Source organism: Trachemys scripta, chromosome 24 (assembly GCF_013100865.1).
Source record: "Trachemys scripta elegans isolate TJP31775 chromosome 24, CAS_Tse_1.0, whole genome shotgun sequence".
Classification (NCBI taxonomy): Eukaryota; Metazoa; Chordata; order Testudines; family Emydidae; genus Trachemys; species Trachemys scripta.
In genome coordinates, this window is record NC_048321.1 from 10,889,148 (window position 1) to 10,904,532 (window position 15,385).

Here is a 15,385-nt window from a genome sequence, read left to right on the forward strand (position 1 = left end):
CCCTCATCCCCAGCCCCACCCCAGAGCCCTCACCCCCTCCCACACCCCAACCCCCTGCCACAGCCCAGTGAAAGTGAAAATTTGCCTAATTTGATTTAATTTGAAAACTGGACACCATCAAATTAGGCCTGAATAAAGACTGGGAGTGGATGGGTCATTACACAAACTAAAAACTATTTCCCCCCGCTACTGTTACTCAGACCTTCTTGTCAACTGTTTGAAATGGGCCACCCTGATTACCACGACAAACGTGATTTTTCCTGCTGCTGCTAATAGCCCACCTTAATTGAATTGTCTTGTTAGAATTGGTAAAGCAACCCCCATTTTTCATGTTCTCTGTGTATATCTATCTTCCTACTGTATTTTCCACTCTGTGCATCTGATGAAGTGGGTTTTAGCCCACGAAAGCTTATGCCCAAATAAATGTGTTAGTCTCTCAGGCGCCACAAGTCCTCCTGTTCTTTTTTCAGTTAGACTGTGAGCATGTAGGCGAGACCCACCAGCGAGACCCCTGGGAAAGAATTCTCTGTAGTAACTCTGAGTCCTCCCTGTCCAGTGTCCCATCTCCAGCCACTGGAGATATTTGCTGCTACATACCATTGTGGGCAGTCCCATCGTCCCATCCCCTCCATAAACGTCTCAAACTCAGTCTTGAAGCCAGTGAGGTTTTTTGCCCCCACGGCTCCCCTTGGGAGGCTGTTCCAGAACCTCACACCTCTGATGGTGAGAAACCTTCGCCTCATTTCAAACCTCAACTTGCTGTTGCCGGAGGCTCTTTTATCCCCTCCTGGTCCTGCCCGGGCCCTGCAGTCCAGGTGTGCCAGCTCTTTTCAGTGACTCCACAGCTCCCTCTCATGACCTGGCTGCATCCCCCTGCAGTGGGCACTGCTGTCACTTGCCCTGGCTTCCTGTGGCTAGTTGATGGTGGGACCCCGACCTGCTCACCTGTGGGTAGCGGCCTCAGGTCTTTGGCATCTGTGTTGTAGCCGCTGCCTGCTTCGCTCGGCGTTCTCCTCACAGCGGCTGTGTCTTCAGCCGGGCTGCAGCAGACGACCCCTCATGGGTTCTCCGGCCCATCAGTCCCTGTGCTGGGCTACGGTCTCGTCCCCGGGAGGGTGCTGGGAAGCGAGGAGGGGAGAGCAGGGGGTGGCAGGTGCTGAAACCAGCCGAGCTAGGATGGAGTAGAGAGCGGCCTGGGAGCTGCCTCTCTCACCGAGACGTTGGGCAGGGCGGGTTCAACGCGCTGACGCCCACAGTGACCCACGGCACAGCACCCAGAAGGGTCCCACAGCACCGCCACCTGGTGCTGCCAGGTGAGGCCAAGGACCTAGGAGTAAACTTCCCTTGTAGCCACTGGGGGACCATGTTGGGACCCAACTGAGGGGATTTCAAAACTGCCATTGGGTCATGTCCCTGGGGCACCCGGAGAGTGGGGAGCAGAGTGGGGGCAGGATCCCAGTCAGGATTTCAGGGGGTGCTGCATGTTCTCAAAAGACAGAGGGAGCTACTTCTCCACACACACACCACCGTCGGGTTTCCCAGGAGAGGCCCCTGTTATTTTACAAGAAGGCCTGGAGTCGCTCACTGAGATGAGGGCCTAGGCTCTGCTAGCCTGTTGCAAAACAGACCCAGGGTCTGAACCACGTGCCCCAAAGCTGCAGACTTAACTGAAAATAGCTTAGCAAGTGCTTCTGTCTCCAGCACCCAGACACCCAGCTCCCAATGGGATCCAAACCCCAAATACATCTGTTTTACTCTGTATAAAGCTTATACAGGGTAAACTCATGAATTGTTCGCCTCTATATCACTGATAGAGAGATATGCACAGCTGTTTGCTCCCCCAGGTATTAATCACTTACTCTGGGTTAATAAATAAACAAAAGTGATTTTATTAAATACAAAAATTAGGATTTAAGTGGTTCCAAGTAATAAAAGACAGAACAAAGAAAGTCACCAAGCAAAATAAAGTAAAAACACGCAAGTCTAACCCTAATACATTAAGAAACTGAATACAGGTAAATCTCACCCTCAGAGATGTTCCAATAAACTTCATTCACAGACTAGACTCCTTTCTAGTCTGGGCCCAATCCTTTCCCCTGGTACAGTCCTTGTTAGTTCCAGCAGACATCTCAGGTGAAAAGCAGGGGATTCTACATGACTGGGACCCCTTTGTCTGTCTCTGGGTTTCCACCCCTCCTTCTAAATGGAAAAGCACCAGGTTTAAGACAGATTCCAATATCGTGTGACATGGTCACATGTCCTGTGAGATTCCTAGTCTCCATATGCAGGTAAACAGAGCCATCTACAGTCAATTGTTCTAGTTAATGGGAGCCATCAAGATTTCAAGCCACCATTAATGGCCCACACTTTGCATAATTACAATAGGCCTTCAGGAGTATACTTCATATTTCTAGTTTTAGATACAAGAATAATACATACATACAAATAGGATGACCACACTCAGTAGATTATAAGCTTTGTAATGATATCTGACAAGAGACCTTTTGCATAAAGCGTATTCCAGTTACATTATATTCACACTCATAAGCATATTTTCATAAACATATAGCGTGCAACCTCACACCGGGATCACCACGTGCCGCCCAACGCCTCTCCCCCGCTTGCATGCGTCGCTAGAGAGCAGAACAATCCTGATCACAGCTGCCCAACCCAATTCAGCAGCAAATTCTCTTTTCCTTTCCCCCCTGAAATATTTTTGGGCTTTTGATGATTTCCCCTCTGAAGAGCTTCTCTGAACTTAAAGGAGAACTTTCCCGGAACACAGGACCATTTTGGGCTGGTCTTCTGGGTCCTTTCATGTCTGAGGGTTGCTTAGCAGCTCTCGGAGATGGTTTCCATGGTGTGAGTGCTATAAACACCTGGGGAAATAGATGGTAACAGCTGTGAGGCTCTGCTGCCCTGGTCTGGAACCAGCAACCTACTCGTGAAAAGCTCTGCGGCCCATTGCCAGCCCCCGAGCTCTCCAGCTCCTCCACTGGCTGCAATATCAATCCGTGAGTCTCGTGCAGAAGGCAGCTTGTCCTACAGGACCTGAGCCCCCGCTGGGTGACTGAAATCCCACCCCTAGTGAGCCTGTGGAGTTTCACCGTTGATATCCCTGGGGCCAGGATTTCCCCCCATTGCAGCACACACTGGGTTAAAACAAAACCGAATGGGTAAGGGGTGAATAGGGCCTAGAGGGCCCCAGTGAAGAGGTGGAGCAAGGGAATGAGATCCAGTGTGAACCCGGCCCTTGCACGGGAATGTGCTCTTCACACCTTGCTCCAGTCTCAGTGGTTTTGCTTCTGCCAGTCTCTGGAGGCCGAGGGGCAGCCACGATGCCCCTCACGCTGCATTTGCAAGGGATACGAGGTTCTAGCCCAGCCGCCAGCATTCCAGCGTTTTTCTGGGCAGCAGGTTCACAAGGACAATGGCACCAATCTGCATTCCCAGGAACAGTGTCACAACAATGGCTTTCCAATGGCAAGGACTGGGAGCCGCTCCTGCAATGGGGAAAAGACAGAGTCAGGGGGATCGGCCTGATCAGCCTGAATCCGCATTCGCACTAAGACCCCTTCACTTCGCGCTGGCAGCGTAAAGGGGCCTGGAAGTGGGAGCGAATTCCAGCGTGGCTCACTGCTTCGGCAGCGTACGTGAACAAAAAGCAGCCCCGTGGCCACTGTATTTATCGCTCTGTCTGGGGGGCTGGTTCTCCGGTCAGGTACGCTGCTGTAAACCAGGAGTAGCAGCACTGATGCCAGTGGAGCTATTCTAGTGTAACCCACGTGTCCTGGCTGTGGTGTCTGTCCCCTCTAGTGGCACCTAGACCACTTAGAGAGAGAGATTAAGGAGTCCACTCTCCAGCCTCAGCTAACAGCCAGTTAGCTCAAGCACTAAGCTCCACAGGCCCCAGGTTCAATCCCACCCGCTGACGACTGGGGTCTGTCGCTGTTACACTATCCTAAAGCCGGTGTAAGCGAGCAGACAGACACGCCCTGCCGATAACTCACCACCGCTTTGGCAGATGCTCTGCAGGTCAAGAGAGATGTTTTTCTGGTCCACGGGGTTGCTGGCCGTGCAGGTGAAGGTAGAGTCCGGGAGGTTGGGCTGCAGAGACAGGTGAAGGGTTCTGCCGTCTGGGCTGAGCTGGTACCGCTTGGGATCGCCCAGGTCTCGGGGTGGGTTCCCTCTACTCCAGGAGACGTTAACCTCTTCCCTGCCAGACACCTGACACTGCAGAGTGACATTGCACCCAGCTGCCGGGCTGGAGAGCGAGTGACTCTTTATCTCTGGCATTGGCACCGGCTCTGTGTTGAAATCACAAAAAAACCCTTTATCCCAGAATCCCAGCAATGCCGGGCTGGAAAGGCCCTCAGGAGGTCGTCTAGTCCCGCCCCCGGCGCTGAGGCAGGGCCAAGTCAGCCTAGACCAGGCCAGATGGAGCCCCTTATTCGTCTCCTACCTCCAGTGGACACGGAGAACAACCGATCCCGGCCTCCTTATCGCAGCCCTTCACGTGTTTGAAGACTGTCGGGTTCCCCCACACCCCAGTCTTCCTTTCCCAAGACTAGACATGCCCAGTGTTCATAACCTTTCCTCACAGGTCGGGCTTCCTGAACCTTGTGTCATTTTAGTTGCTGTCCTCTGGACTCTCTCCAATTGATCCGCATCTTTCCTACAGTGTGGCGGGACAGTGACCTCCCGGGTCTGACCTACGCCGCTCCTGTTCAGACACCCCCGAGGGATATCGGCCCTTTTCACAACCACATCACACGGCTGACCCATATTCACTTTGTGACCCACCCTAACCCCAGCTCAGCAGTTCTGCCGCCCAGCCAGTCAGTCCCCGTTCTGCACCTGCTTTTCCCTGCCTACGGGAAGGCAGGCCCTGCAGGTGACGGCGCTGCCCGAGTGCCAGCTGGCAAGTCACCCGCCGTGTCCAAGCAGTGGCAGGATGAACCTGCAGCGCTCGAGTCACCCCAGCCGGGCAGACTGTGCTTATCAGAGCCGGATACTCCCCGAGCAGGAGGGCAGGCAGAGCTGCCATCATCCTCTGCCCCCAGCGACTCCCCCCAGTGGCGGCCGCTGTAAGCCCCACCAGCGGCCCCACCGAGACCCCCGCCACGAGAGGCTGCATCCAGGCTTCCTCTGCCTGCCCGGCTATGGCTCTCCCTGGCATGATGCCCTGTACTGGGGGCTACTGGCCTCCCACGATCCCCACGCTGGAGTGGGTAACAGCCTGCAGCACCTTCCATTGCTGCAACCTTCCCCCCGGGAGAATTTCTCTCTCTGGGGCCCTGGCACCCGCTCTGGGCCAGCTTGGTTAACGTCCCCTCCACTGGGGGGAATGGAATCGACACCAGCGCTAGCTCCCCGTTGCTCCACGGGCAGGAGCCCAGCGAGCTCCCGTGGGCCCGGGGAAGGCAGAGTCTGACCAGCCCCAGAGCGATGGAGTCCCCGCGGGATCACTTCGCCGAGGGGTCAGTGGAGAAGGGAGGGGAGCTGACTCATCCCATAAACCACATACGTGTGTCCTGGACTTACGGGCCTAATTGTCCTTGTGGGGTGTGAACAGCCCAGCTCGGGGCCCCGTGAGCGCTGGGCATTTGGCCAGGACGCAGGGGAAGGGTGACTGAGGCTAACGCAGCCAATCGGGGTCAGATTCATAACCCAGATCTCCCCCCAGCCACTCTCCCAGCTGCCAAGGCCAGGCAGGGCTCTGCTCACAGAATACTGCCCCACACCAAGGGCAGCGGCTCAGATGACCTGGGCGTAAGCTCAGGATGGGTGGCTGAATAGGGAGGATCGTAGAGTAACGATAGATACAGAGACAAAGCGATGGATAGTCAAGCCCCTGCACATGGTCCCTTCTGACCTTGGAGTTTATCATGATCCTCTAGTGCGTCCTCCTGCCCATCACAGGCCACAGAACCTCACCCCCCTTTCCCACAACAGACCCCTCACGTCTGGCTGAGTTAATGATGGATAAATAGAGAGATGATCCCTAGGTAAATAGACTTTTCTTTTCCCCTTTTCCTCACTGCACTAAGGTTTTATTGCCATAATTTGTCTCATTTCACAGGTGGCAGCTGTTCTGTTTTTCTAAATGTGGGTTTTATGGAAACAGATAAGCTTATTTGCATTAGAAACATACAGGAAGATTACGGAGAAGTTTAACAGAGATGGGCTGAAACCTGATCCTGGCGTCTGAACCCCTTTGGGTTTCAGAGACTCAGTGTGAATCGCTGGATTCGTCCTTGAGATTTTGCTTCTAGGTTGGACCCTGTAAGGAAAAGGGGCCGATTTCCCAATGCTGATTCAGACACAATCAAAATCCATCAGGAACAGTCAGTCCCATGAGATTTTGGCCTAAGATGGCAGAAATCTCTCTGAACGTCTTATCTCACGAGAATTCATCCATGCTGGACTGAAATGTGAGAACGGCCCAGCTGAACGGCCATCCTGACGTGACCTTGAACCCGTGGCACCTCCTGTGGTGCAGAGGAGACAGGACTGGGTTGTGAGGGGTATGGAGGGGATATTTTAGTGAGGCTGCTGCACATGGACAGATCCTGTGGTTCCCCTTAAGCCCTATTTGGAAGGAGTAAATGGTGCAGAGACCTTGCGCTGGTCCCTCTGCATGGGGTGAATGTCACCTACGTGCCCAAAAATCAGAGCTTCAACCACACCCGTGTGTTTCTGGAAACTGGGTTCCAGCTAAGAAATCGATTTGTCGTCACTTACCATAGACGGTCAGGAGAAAGGCCAGTTCCTCCACAGTTGCTGGTACTATCGTAATCCGGACCTTATAAATTCCACTATCATTTAGCTCCAGAGCCCTGATCCTCAGCGAGGTCTCGTTGTACCTTTCTAGTCTCTGCTGAAATCTGTCGTTGGGATCGGGTCGCTCAAACTTCCCCCCTTTGAACTCAGCCAGCAGGAGCGTCACACCTGACCCAGCATGAAAGTTCCATTCGATTTCTTTCACCTTTCTCCCGGGGGATAGATCCACAGACAGCACGACCGATCCTCCCAGAATCCCATTCACCGGGCGGTGCGGAGTCAGTACTTGGCTAATTACGATGCCTAAAAAAATGCAAAAACAACCAAAACCAACCAATCCTCCACCAAAAAGGATTGTGATATTTTATCAGGACGCTGCTGAATATGAACAGCTCAAGCGGTCACTTCCTTTTCTAACACTTTGGAATAAAACACAGGGCGGACGGGCCCGTGGAGGACAAGAACGAAGGAGTTAACAGGATAGTCGATCCCTTCACCGGGTATTTCTTACAGCTAAGGCACAGACAGGCTGTGAGTGGTGAGAACATTTCATTCACACCCACCCACACAATTTCACATTCGTCCTTAAATATAACTTAGGCTCTCCCCAGGTTTTTAAATTGTATTTGAGAATCAGGAATAGTTTGTTCTCTGCAACAGAACCTATATTTCTTATACACCAACACAGGTTTTATCTAGTGCAGCCATCCCACGAATGGTAGGTAACCAATAAAATAACCACGTTTTTCACTTGTAGTCTGTAGTGTCTCATAGACTCATAGACTCATAGACTTTAAGGTCAGAAGGGACCATTATGATCATCTGGTCTGACCCCCTGCCTGCTGCAGGCCACAAAACCGTCCCTACCCCTTCCCTGGACTCTGCTGTTGAAGTCCCCAATCCTGTTTTAGGTGGCTTCAATCGGCAGAAACCTGTCTGTCTTATAATTTGATATCTAAGGTAATTCTGCTGGTGTTAAATACACCTCATCTCACCCCCAGTGTAAAAGGCTGTGGGCGTATTATCTTCCTACACACATTTGTTCTTTGTGTTGTCCTTCCATCGTCTCCCTAATTAACTACTGCAATTTCAATGGGAAGAAGGCTCCTTCTTCACTGACTTCCTCCCCTAAACTACTGCTGTGTTGCTGTGCGCTGTTGAACAGCTGCCCCGCTCCACCTCAGAAGCGGTCGCATTATTCCTTATTATTATTTCTATTTCAGCAGCACCTAGCAGCCCCAGTTGAGATCAGGGCTCTGTCGTGCTAGGCACTGTATGTAGTGACAGACAGTCCCTGTCCCAAAGAATGTGGAGACTGGGGTGAGGAGGTAAAGGGGCAGATTTTCAGAACAACTCTGTATGTTGGGAGCAGAGCTCTTGTGAAAAATCCAGTCCTGTAGGACTTGAGTCTAGAGCCTTCTCCACACACCTTTCCTTCCTCCCAGGAAGGACCAACTTCTACCTACAGGCCCAAATCACCTCACCCTTACGCAGGCACAGCTGCCATTAACTTGACTCTTAAGGGGAGTTTTGCCTGAGTAAGAACTGCAGGATTTGGCCCGTATTTTATAAAGAGCGCTAGCATGAAACCGGCCGCATGAAAAGTCAGGTCTTCGTGAATTTCAGTCTCATCTGAGCCCGCGTTCTTCGTCTGCCATGCTGCCCTTTGAGGGAGACGCGACAGATGCGATTGCGTATTGAAAGGCAGATCAAGTGACCACATCACAGAGTTTATTCTGCATTAACTCTTCCAGTGGCCAAAATTACAAACTGCTTGTTTCCTGTATTGCAGAGACATTTCCGCGCTCAGAGGCAGGAGAGGGGGGTTTGTGGGGGTTGGGTTGTGCTTTCCTCACCCTTACTGGCCACTGGTAATTTCTTCTCAGCCTCAGCTCGGCTATTTGAATCTCGCCCCCCCTGGAAACTGATCTTGATCTACGACCGAGGCCGATTTGGTTTGCAAAGCACAAGCTGAAATGGCTAGCCAAATGCACGACCAAACAAACCACACAGTATGTAACAGAAGCACATGCGACATGTGTGTCCTCACGTGAGATGCCAAGATTTACTGCTTGGGATCTGCAAACATGCTTCCCTCTCTCCAAAATAGTCGTTTAGCTGTGTGGAAAAGGGCCAGGGCGGGATTCTCCTAGAGGGCAGTGCGTTCACTGCCGAATATCTATCCACCTGTACAGATATAGCTCTAGATAGCTGGATGTGTTCGTACCTCGACTTCCCATAGCCACGCAGGCAGAGCCGCTCGGCTTTTCACTCCGGGCCGCCGTGCTACTCGCACCCCAGAGAAAAGCAGAATTGCCACGTGTGTGTTCACTGCTATTCTAACTGGCGCTCGCTCAGCTGAGTTCACTACACACCTTCGGGGCCGGATTTACGGGCAGGTGACCCAGACGACCCCCTGGAGTACCGGGCTTGGGGGCACTGGGGTCAGGGGGCTGGTTTTGTTGTTAGCGACAAAAGGGGAAAATAGAACGGTTGAAGTAAAATGTTTCGGGTTCTGTAGGTGGATTCATTTGTCACGTTCGGACATTTCAGTTAGTCTTAAAATGAAGCTGTTTCTCTAAGCTTAGAGGAAATGAATTTTGGATTGGCTTATATACAGCATGAATAAATATCGATTTATATAGCTTGCAAATTTATCATCCTATACGACAGGGATAAATCGTGCATGCAAATTGTGCAAAGTCATGAAATGGGCTACAAATGCCGGACAAAACAAGGCATTCAGAAGTTTAACACATGGAGGAGGGGCGCGGAAGACGCTCCTCGCCTGGGGCGCCGTTCGGTCTAGGCCCTGCACATCTCTCTGTGCAGTGGAGACATACGCGTACACTGAAGCAACTTGACCCTGCCTAGCTGTGGAAAGGGGCCTTCAAACTGGCACAAATATAATTGACACTAATTTGAATGTCTCTTGACGCTGCCGGAGCAGAGTAAAGGGCCTCGGGTGCGTCTACACTGGAGCTGTAGGCGTCCAGTTCAGGCAGCTGTAGCTGTGTCTAACTGGGTCCCCCTCGATACAAAATGAGAGGCTGTGGGGTAACAGTGTGCTCCGGCACACTGCTAACAGGGACAACCAATGATCTTACAGAAGCTCTAAAACCTGGCTGGAGGCCGTGGTGATGGGCAGCATATTAAAGAGGAAGAAGCGTGTGAGCCAGCCAAGCATTTGGCTGGATACATGATCCTTTCCCTATAGACATGCCTCCCTCGCCCTCGGGTTACACAATGAACTTTACGTCTGCAAGGAACAGGGCTTGAGACGGAGGCCACGTCTACACGGTATTGGTTGGTGCACAATACCGGCAAAGCGCTCCTAGTGCGGACACGGCTGATAGCAGCAAAGCTGCGCTTTTGCCGGGATCGCTTATTCCACCATTCCTGAACTAAACCAGATACACAGGTAAAACTGTGTCTACCCCAGTGGCTTTTGTAGGTCAGGGATCACCCCTCCTCCCACCCCTGGCATAGATGCATCATTGCAAAGGCAGTTCAAAGCCACTACTTGCACTGGTAGCATTAACCCTGCTTGGAACTGGGGTAAACGGCATTGGTATAAATGGGATAGGGCGGTTTGCCCAGCCTACGGGCAGGTTTGCCAGTTTGCAGACACCCCGGCGATCTGGGAGGGATTCAGGGCAGTGGGCCGGCTGGAGTCAGTACAAATCCCCCCGTGTGACCCAAACTTTACTTTCTTTTCATGAAAGAGCAGTTCTCCAGCAGTCACATCACCTGCTAGACAAAGCTCACTTGTGCTGGGCCCAAGTAGCAATCTTATAAGATAACGATTGAAATAATTATGTAAATTAGACTGGCACCAGCTAATCCCGGGGTGTCCGACGCCAGATCTCAGACAGGGGAGTCCAGCAAATGAAGATCTGTTTCTCTCTCTTTCTCCTTTCGTACTACACAGTGTCAAATACGAGTTAGAAATTGTTGGGGTTTTTTTTAAACTCCCAGCTCTGTTATTAGGGTGTCCTCATTTAAGATCTGCTTGTCCAATTTGCTTTCAATCTAGAAGAAAAATTCTACCTCAATCCCAGAGCTAACTCACCCGGTGTGAGACCGAGAGACTTTTTATGCATTTCACGGGGTGTGAAATGATATGGTCACAGTTTTCTGAATATAGTTTTTTGACCATTTTTTATTCTTGCTATAATTTCCTCATGGAAATTGGATGGATGACAAAGAAAAGACAGCGTCTATAATGGAAACTCAGCTGTAACCTTAACTAGGGAGTCCTATCACTCCATAATCTAGCAGACCAGATAAACTTTTCCATCTTTAGTCTCCTCTTCCCATGGAGCAGGAACCCCCGTCCCATTTAGTAACATGGCATGGGCAGAAAGACCAGACCCTGTTAGCTTAGAACCTGCGATCAGGACATTTGCCAATCTCAGGGGTAAAATAGCTTTTATCAAATGAAGAAATGAAGAAAACAGCAGTTAAAATTTCTTTCCTCCTCAAACGATTCTATGACCAAATTACAAGCCCAGCAAGTAACATTAATCCAAAAATATATTCAGAAAATGTGAGAGTATCATTTAAAGCCCTTATGATTTATTCTGTTTAATTGTCCTAGGAGCAGTTTTAAGACAAAAGACATCAAAATCTAGGTGTACAAATAGCACGAGAGGTGCTTAGACAGAGGCAGACAGGCATTCCTAGCAGTCTATACATTTGTAACTTCCAAATCCATTAAACTTTTTGTTTCTCTAGCACTTTCCAAACGTCCCCATTTTCTGACATTCTACGGAAAACTCTTTTTTTTAAAGGGCAGCAGTGGAGCAGAATAAAGAATAAATAAAACACTGATATGAACCTTCTGGCTTAGCTTGTATTGTAAATCTCTCTAGCTATACAACAGCATCCAAAACCTAAAGTACCTAGAGCTTTTGAGCACATTAATGCAAACAAATAAGCGAATTGAATAAATCCACAGGAAAATCCAAATGGGTTACAGGCATAAAAACGCAGCCCAGATCAACCCTCTTTCATCCTCACAGCCAGTCAAGAAACGAACAGTACACAGAAATCAAGGTTTTCCAAGGTCTTCGGTTACTTTTGTTTGACAATTGTCAGAAGATTTTTTGATTGATAAGATTCCAACTTCCCTCTCCAATGTTTCATGCCACTTGCCCTGTTTTCTAGATCCCTAGAACTCAAATTCATTTGGTGATAAAAGAGTTACAAACTAGTGAGCATTTTAAATAGGTTTAGTGACTCACCAAATATTATTTACCAAATAATTATTCCGATAATAATCAGCTAACATTCACTGACCATTCAATTCCCCCCTGTTGATTCTAAACTATTGCACATATAGAGAGTAGCTGCTCTGAGTGCATGCACATAGGATAATTTGCTAGAGAATCTAGTTACTCCCTGCAACCATATGGTTAATGAACCTTGAATCTCCAGCATTTACTACTGAAGAAAAACTCCTGCTTCCCTGCCCACATGTGAGTCTTTCCCCTGTGCTGGTAGATTTTAAGCCAGTGATTAGTCACTTACCTGCCAAGAAACTGATCAGCGTCAGGAGCAGTAAGGGGACAGAGGGGCGTCTCACCTCCATGTCTTCATCTTTGCCTGTAGCTGAAACTGCAATCTAAGCTGCGAATACAGGGGGAAGTGCAGCACATAGGACACACCCTGCCATTCTCACCCATTAGACAAACACTGGGGGTGGTCTGGGAATATGCATAAAGAAATAAAATGGCTCGCAAGTAGTTAACCAAGCGTGCAGATCAGAGTGTCAGCCACCAAGCAGTTCAGAATTGGACCTCATCACTAATGAGCCCCATTATTGCACCCTGTCTTGTGTAAAGTGATCACCCGTCTCACGCAGACGGGACAGAAATGAGCACTGGGGTATTTCAGCATCAACATCTGCACATTTCTACTCAATGTAAACGTCGCCTTAGTTGACTCTATTTTCATCTTTTCTCTTCGGGCCAGGTGAATCAGAAAGGCAGCCTGACTCGTCACGCTGATAAAACAAAATGGCCCGAAGGTAGCTTTGCCGGCGTTTGCTTTCCACAGAGACGCTGGCAGCCACATTGATTGGCAGTAGGTTTCTGCTAGCTACCAGAAATATTGTACAGCCATGGCTCCTATCACCCCAGCGTTAGAGCGCCTCCCACACGTAGATTAATTATCCCCATCAGACGGGGACCCCGTTGTCTCCTTTCTACATGCAACTCTCTTGGCATTAGCGAGGTTTGAACTTGAGATCTTCAAGGGAAGACCTCCATGTCTTGAGCTAAAGGTCTTGGGTTACTGACCTCCTTGGTAAAGTGCTTTGAGATCTACTGATGAGAAGTGCTAGATAAGAGCTGTGTACGAGTAGGTCATCACTGACACACACACCCTACCTAACATGGGTTAGCTAATTCACAGTAAAATTCGAGTGGAGACCAGTTTCTGTCACCTTTCCCGCACTGTAGCTAGGTGAGGTCCACACTGCTGCCCACGTGTGATCTCACCTCACTCCGTAGCGTTGTCTCCATTAGCGTTTTATAGCACAGTAGCTAAATCCATGGTGTGTGTTCGTGTGTGTGTGGGGGAAACGGCAAATCACTCCTTTTTTGGGCAGTGAAGACATGGTCTAAGTCTGTAAGCCGGTAGCTGTGCTCCATGGGCCACCCGTAGCTGGGGGAAACATGACACTTTGCCAGTGTCTCACCTACCACCCACCTAGCTCAGGTGGGAGTTGAGATGAAGTCACGTACCCAAGGTCCCAAGGTGACAAAACTCAGATCTCCCACGTTCCAGGCCAATGACTTGGCCACAGGACCGGCCTCTTGCAGTCTGGCCTAGATGGGACTGAAATGGGGAAAGCGCCCCCTAGTGCTTCTAAAGGAGCTTTTTAGTCAGCTTTAGCTGACAAAGTGGAAAATCTAGAAGGGGGGGAAATGAAGGGGGTTGAGGAAGGCTGCAGTGAATTTGCAGGTCTCATGCAAATGCAAACACAAAGACACAATAATGACTGGTTAACTGCACAGGGGACACTGGCAATAGAACTTGGAAGGGAAGCTGATCAAAAAAATCATTTTTTCCCCTGTGCAAAGCTTCAATTTTCATTAGAAAGGTGAAACTAAACAGTTTTGGCCAAACCCCGAAATATTTATTCAAATTGGAAATGCTGCTGCTTTGCCTGATGGGAGTTGTAGTTTGGATGCCTTAAATTCCAGGCTCCCTGGTCAGACTACAAATCCCTTTATGCACCATGAATCCCTCCTTCATCAGGGGAGTCCCTGGCCATGGTGCATTGTGGGAGATGTAGGCAGATCAGGAAGCCTCACCCATAGAGAATGTAGACAGGAGGCAACCGAACTACAATTCCCATGAATCACTATGGTAACGTTGCCAAATCCAAATAATTTTGTTTTTGGGATATTAATTTTTTCGATGACAAATCCAAGTCTTCTGCACAAAGCAGCCACTTTTCCTGAAAAAAAAGTGATTTAATCAAAATCCCAGTTTTCCAGCAAAATCTGTTTTTGATGGGAAAAGTTTTTTCCCTAATTAGAACTTTAATCTCCAAAAGGCCATTACTGGTTCATGTACCGCGTGCTGGGTAATCACATGAGGACTTTGTGTAAAACTAAACTTAGCTCCCTCCCACTGCACCGCTGACTAGGATCTGCAGAGGTAAGCCCACGCCACAAACCCCTGCCCCAACCCTGAGTCCCCCTCCAAATCCAGAGCCCCCTCCTGCACCCCAAGCCCCTGCCTCAACCCAGAGTCCCCTCCCATACCCTGAATCCCTCATCCCCAGCCCCACCCCAGAGCCCTCACCCCCTCCCACACCCCAACCCCCTGCCACAGCCCAGTGAAAGTGAAAATTTGTCTAATTTGATTTAATTTGAAAACTGGACACCATCAAATTAGGCCTGAATAAAGACTGGGAGTGGATGGGTCATTACACAAACTAAAAACTATTTCCCCATACTAATTTTCCCCCCCACTGTTACTCAGACCTTCTTGTCAACTGTTTGAAATGGGCCACCCTGATTACCACGACAAAAGTGATTTTTCCTGCTGCTGCTAATAGCCCACCTTAATTGAATTGTCTTGTTAGAATTGGTAAAGCAACCCCCATTTTTCATGTCCTCCTGTTCACGTCCTCCTGTTCTTTTTTCAGTTAGACTGTGAGCATGTAGGCGAGACCCACCAGCGAGACCCCTGGGAAAGAATTCTCTGTAGTAACTCCGAGCCCTCCCTGTCCAGTGTCCCATCTCCAGCCACTGGAGATATTTGCTGCTACGTACCATTGTGGGCAGTCCCATCGTCCCATCCCCTCCATAAACGTCTCAGCCTCAGTCTTGAAGCCAGTTAGATTGCTTACCCCCACGGCTCCCCTTGGGAGGCTGTTCCAGAACCTCACTCCTCTGATGGTGAGAAACCTTCGCCTCATTTCAAGCCTCAACTTGCTGTTGCCTGAGGCTCTTTTATCCCCTCCTGGTCCTGCCCGGGGCCCTGCAGTCCGGGTGAGCCAGCTGTTTGCAGTGACTCCACAGCTCCCTCTCATGACCTGGCTGTGTCCCCCTGCAGTGGGCACTGCTGTCACTTGCCCTGGTTT

The 15,385-nt window shown here is 49.9% G+C and overlaps 1 protein-coding gene across 1 annotated transcript in view; it reads right to left on the minus strand.

The window, feature by feature from the left end:
* LOC117869853 (SLAM family member 8-like) overlaps positions 1–12,467 on the minus strand; it is a 28,109-nt gene extending 15,642 nt beyond the window's left edge. The window contains exons 1-4 of the mRNA XM_034756963.1: positions 12,316–12,467; positions 6,745–7,086; positions 4,011–4,307; positions 3,378–3,503 (exon numbers count right to left, since the gene is read on the minus strand). Coding sequence (XP_034612854.1) covers positions 3,378–3,503; positions 4,011–4,307; positions 6,745–7,086; positions 12,316–12,376 — 826 coding nt within the window. The 5' untranslated portion in view covers positions 12,377–12,467. The remainder of the gene's footprint in view (positions 1–3,377; positions 3,504–4,010; positions 4,308–6,744; positions 7,087–12,315) is intronic.
* Positions 12,468–15,385: the final 2,918 nt, after the last annotated feature.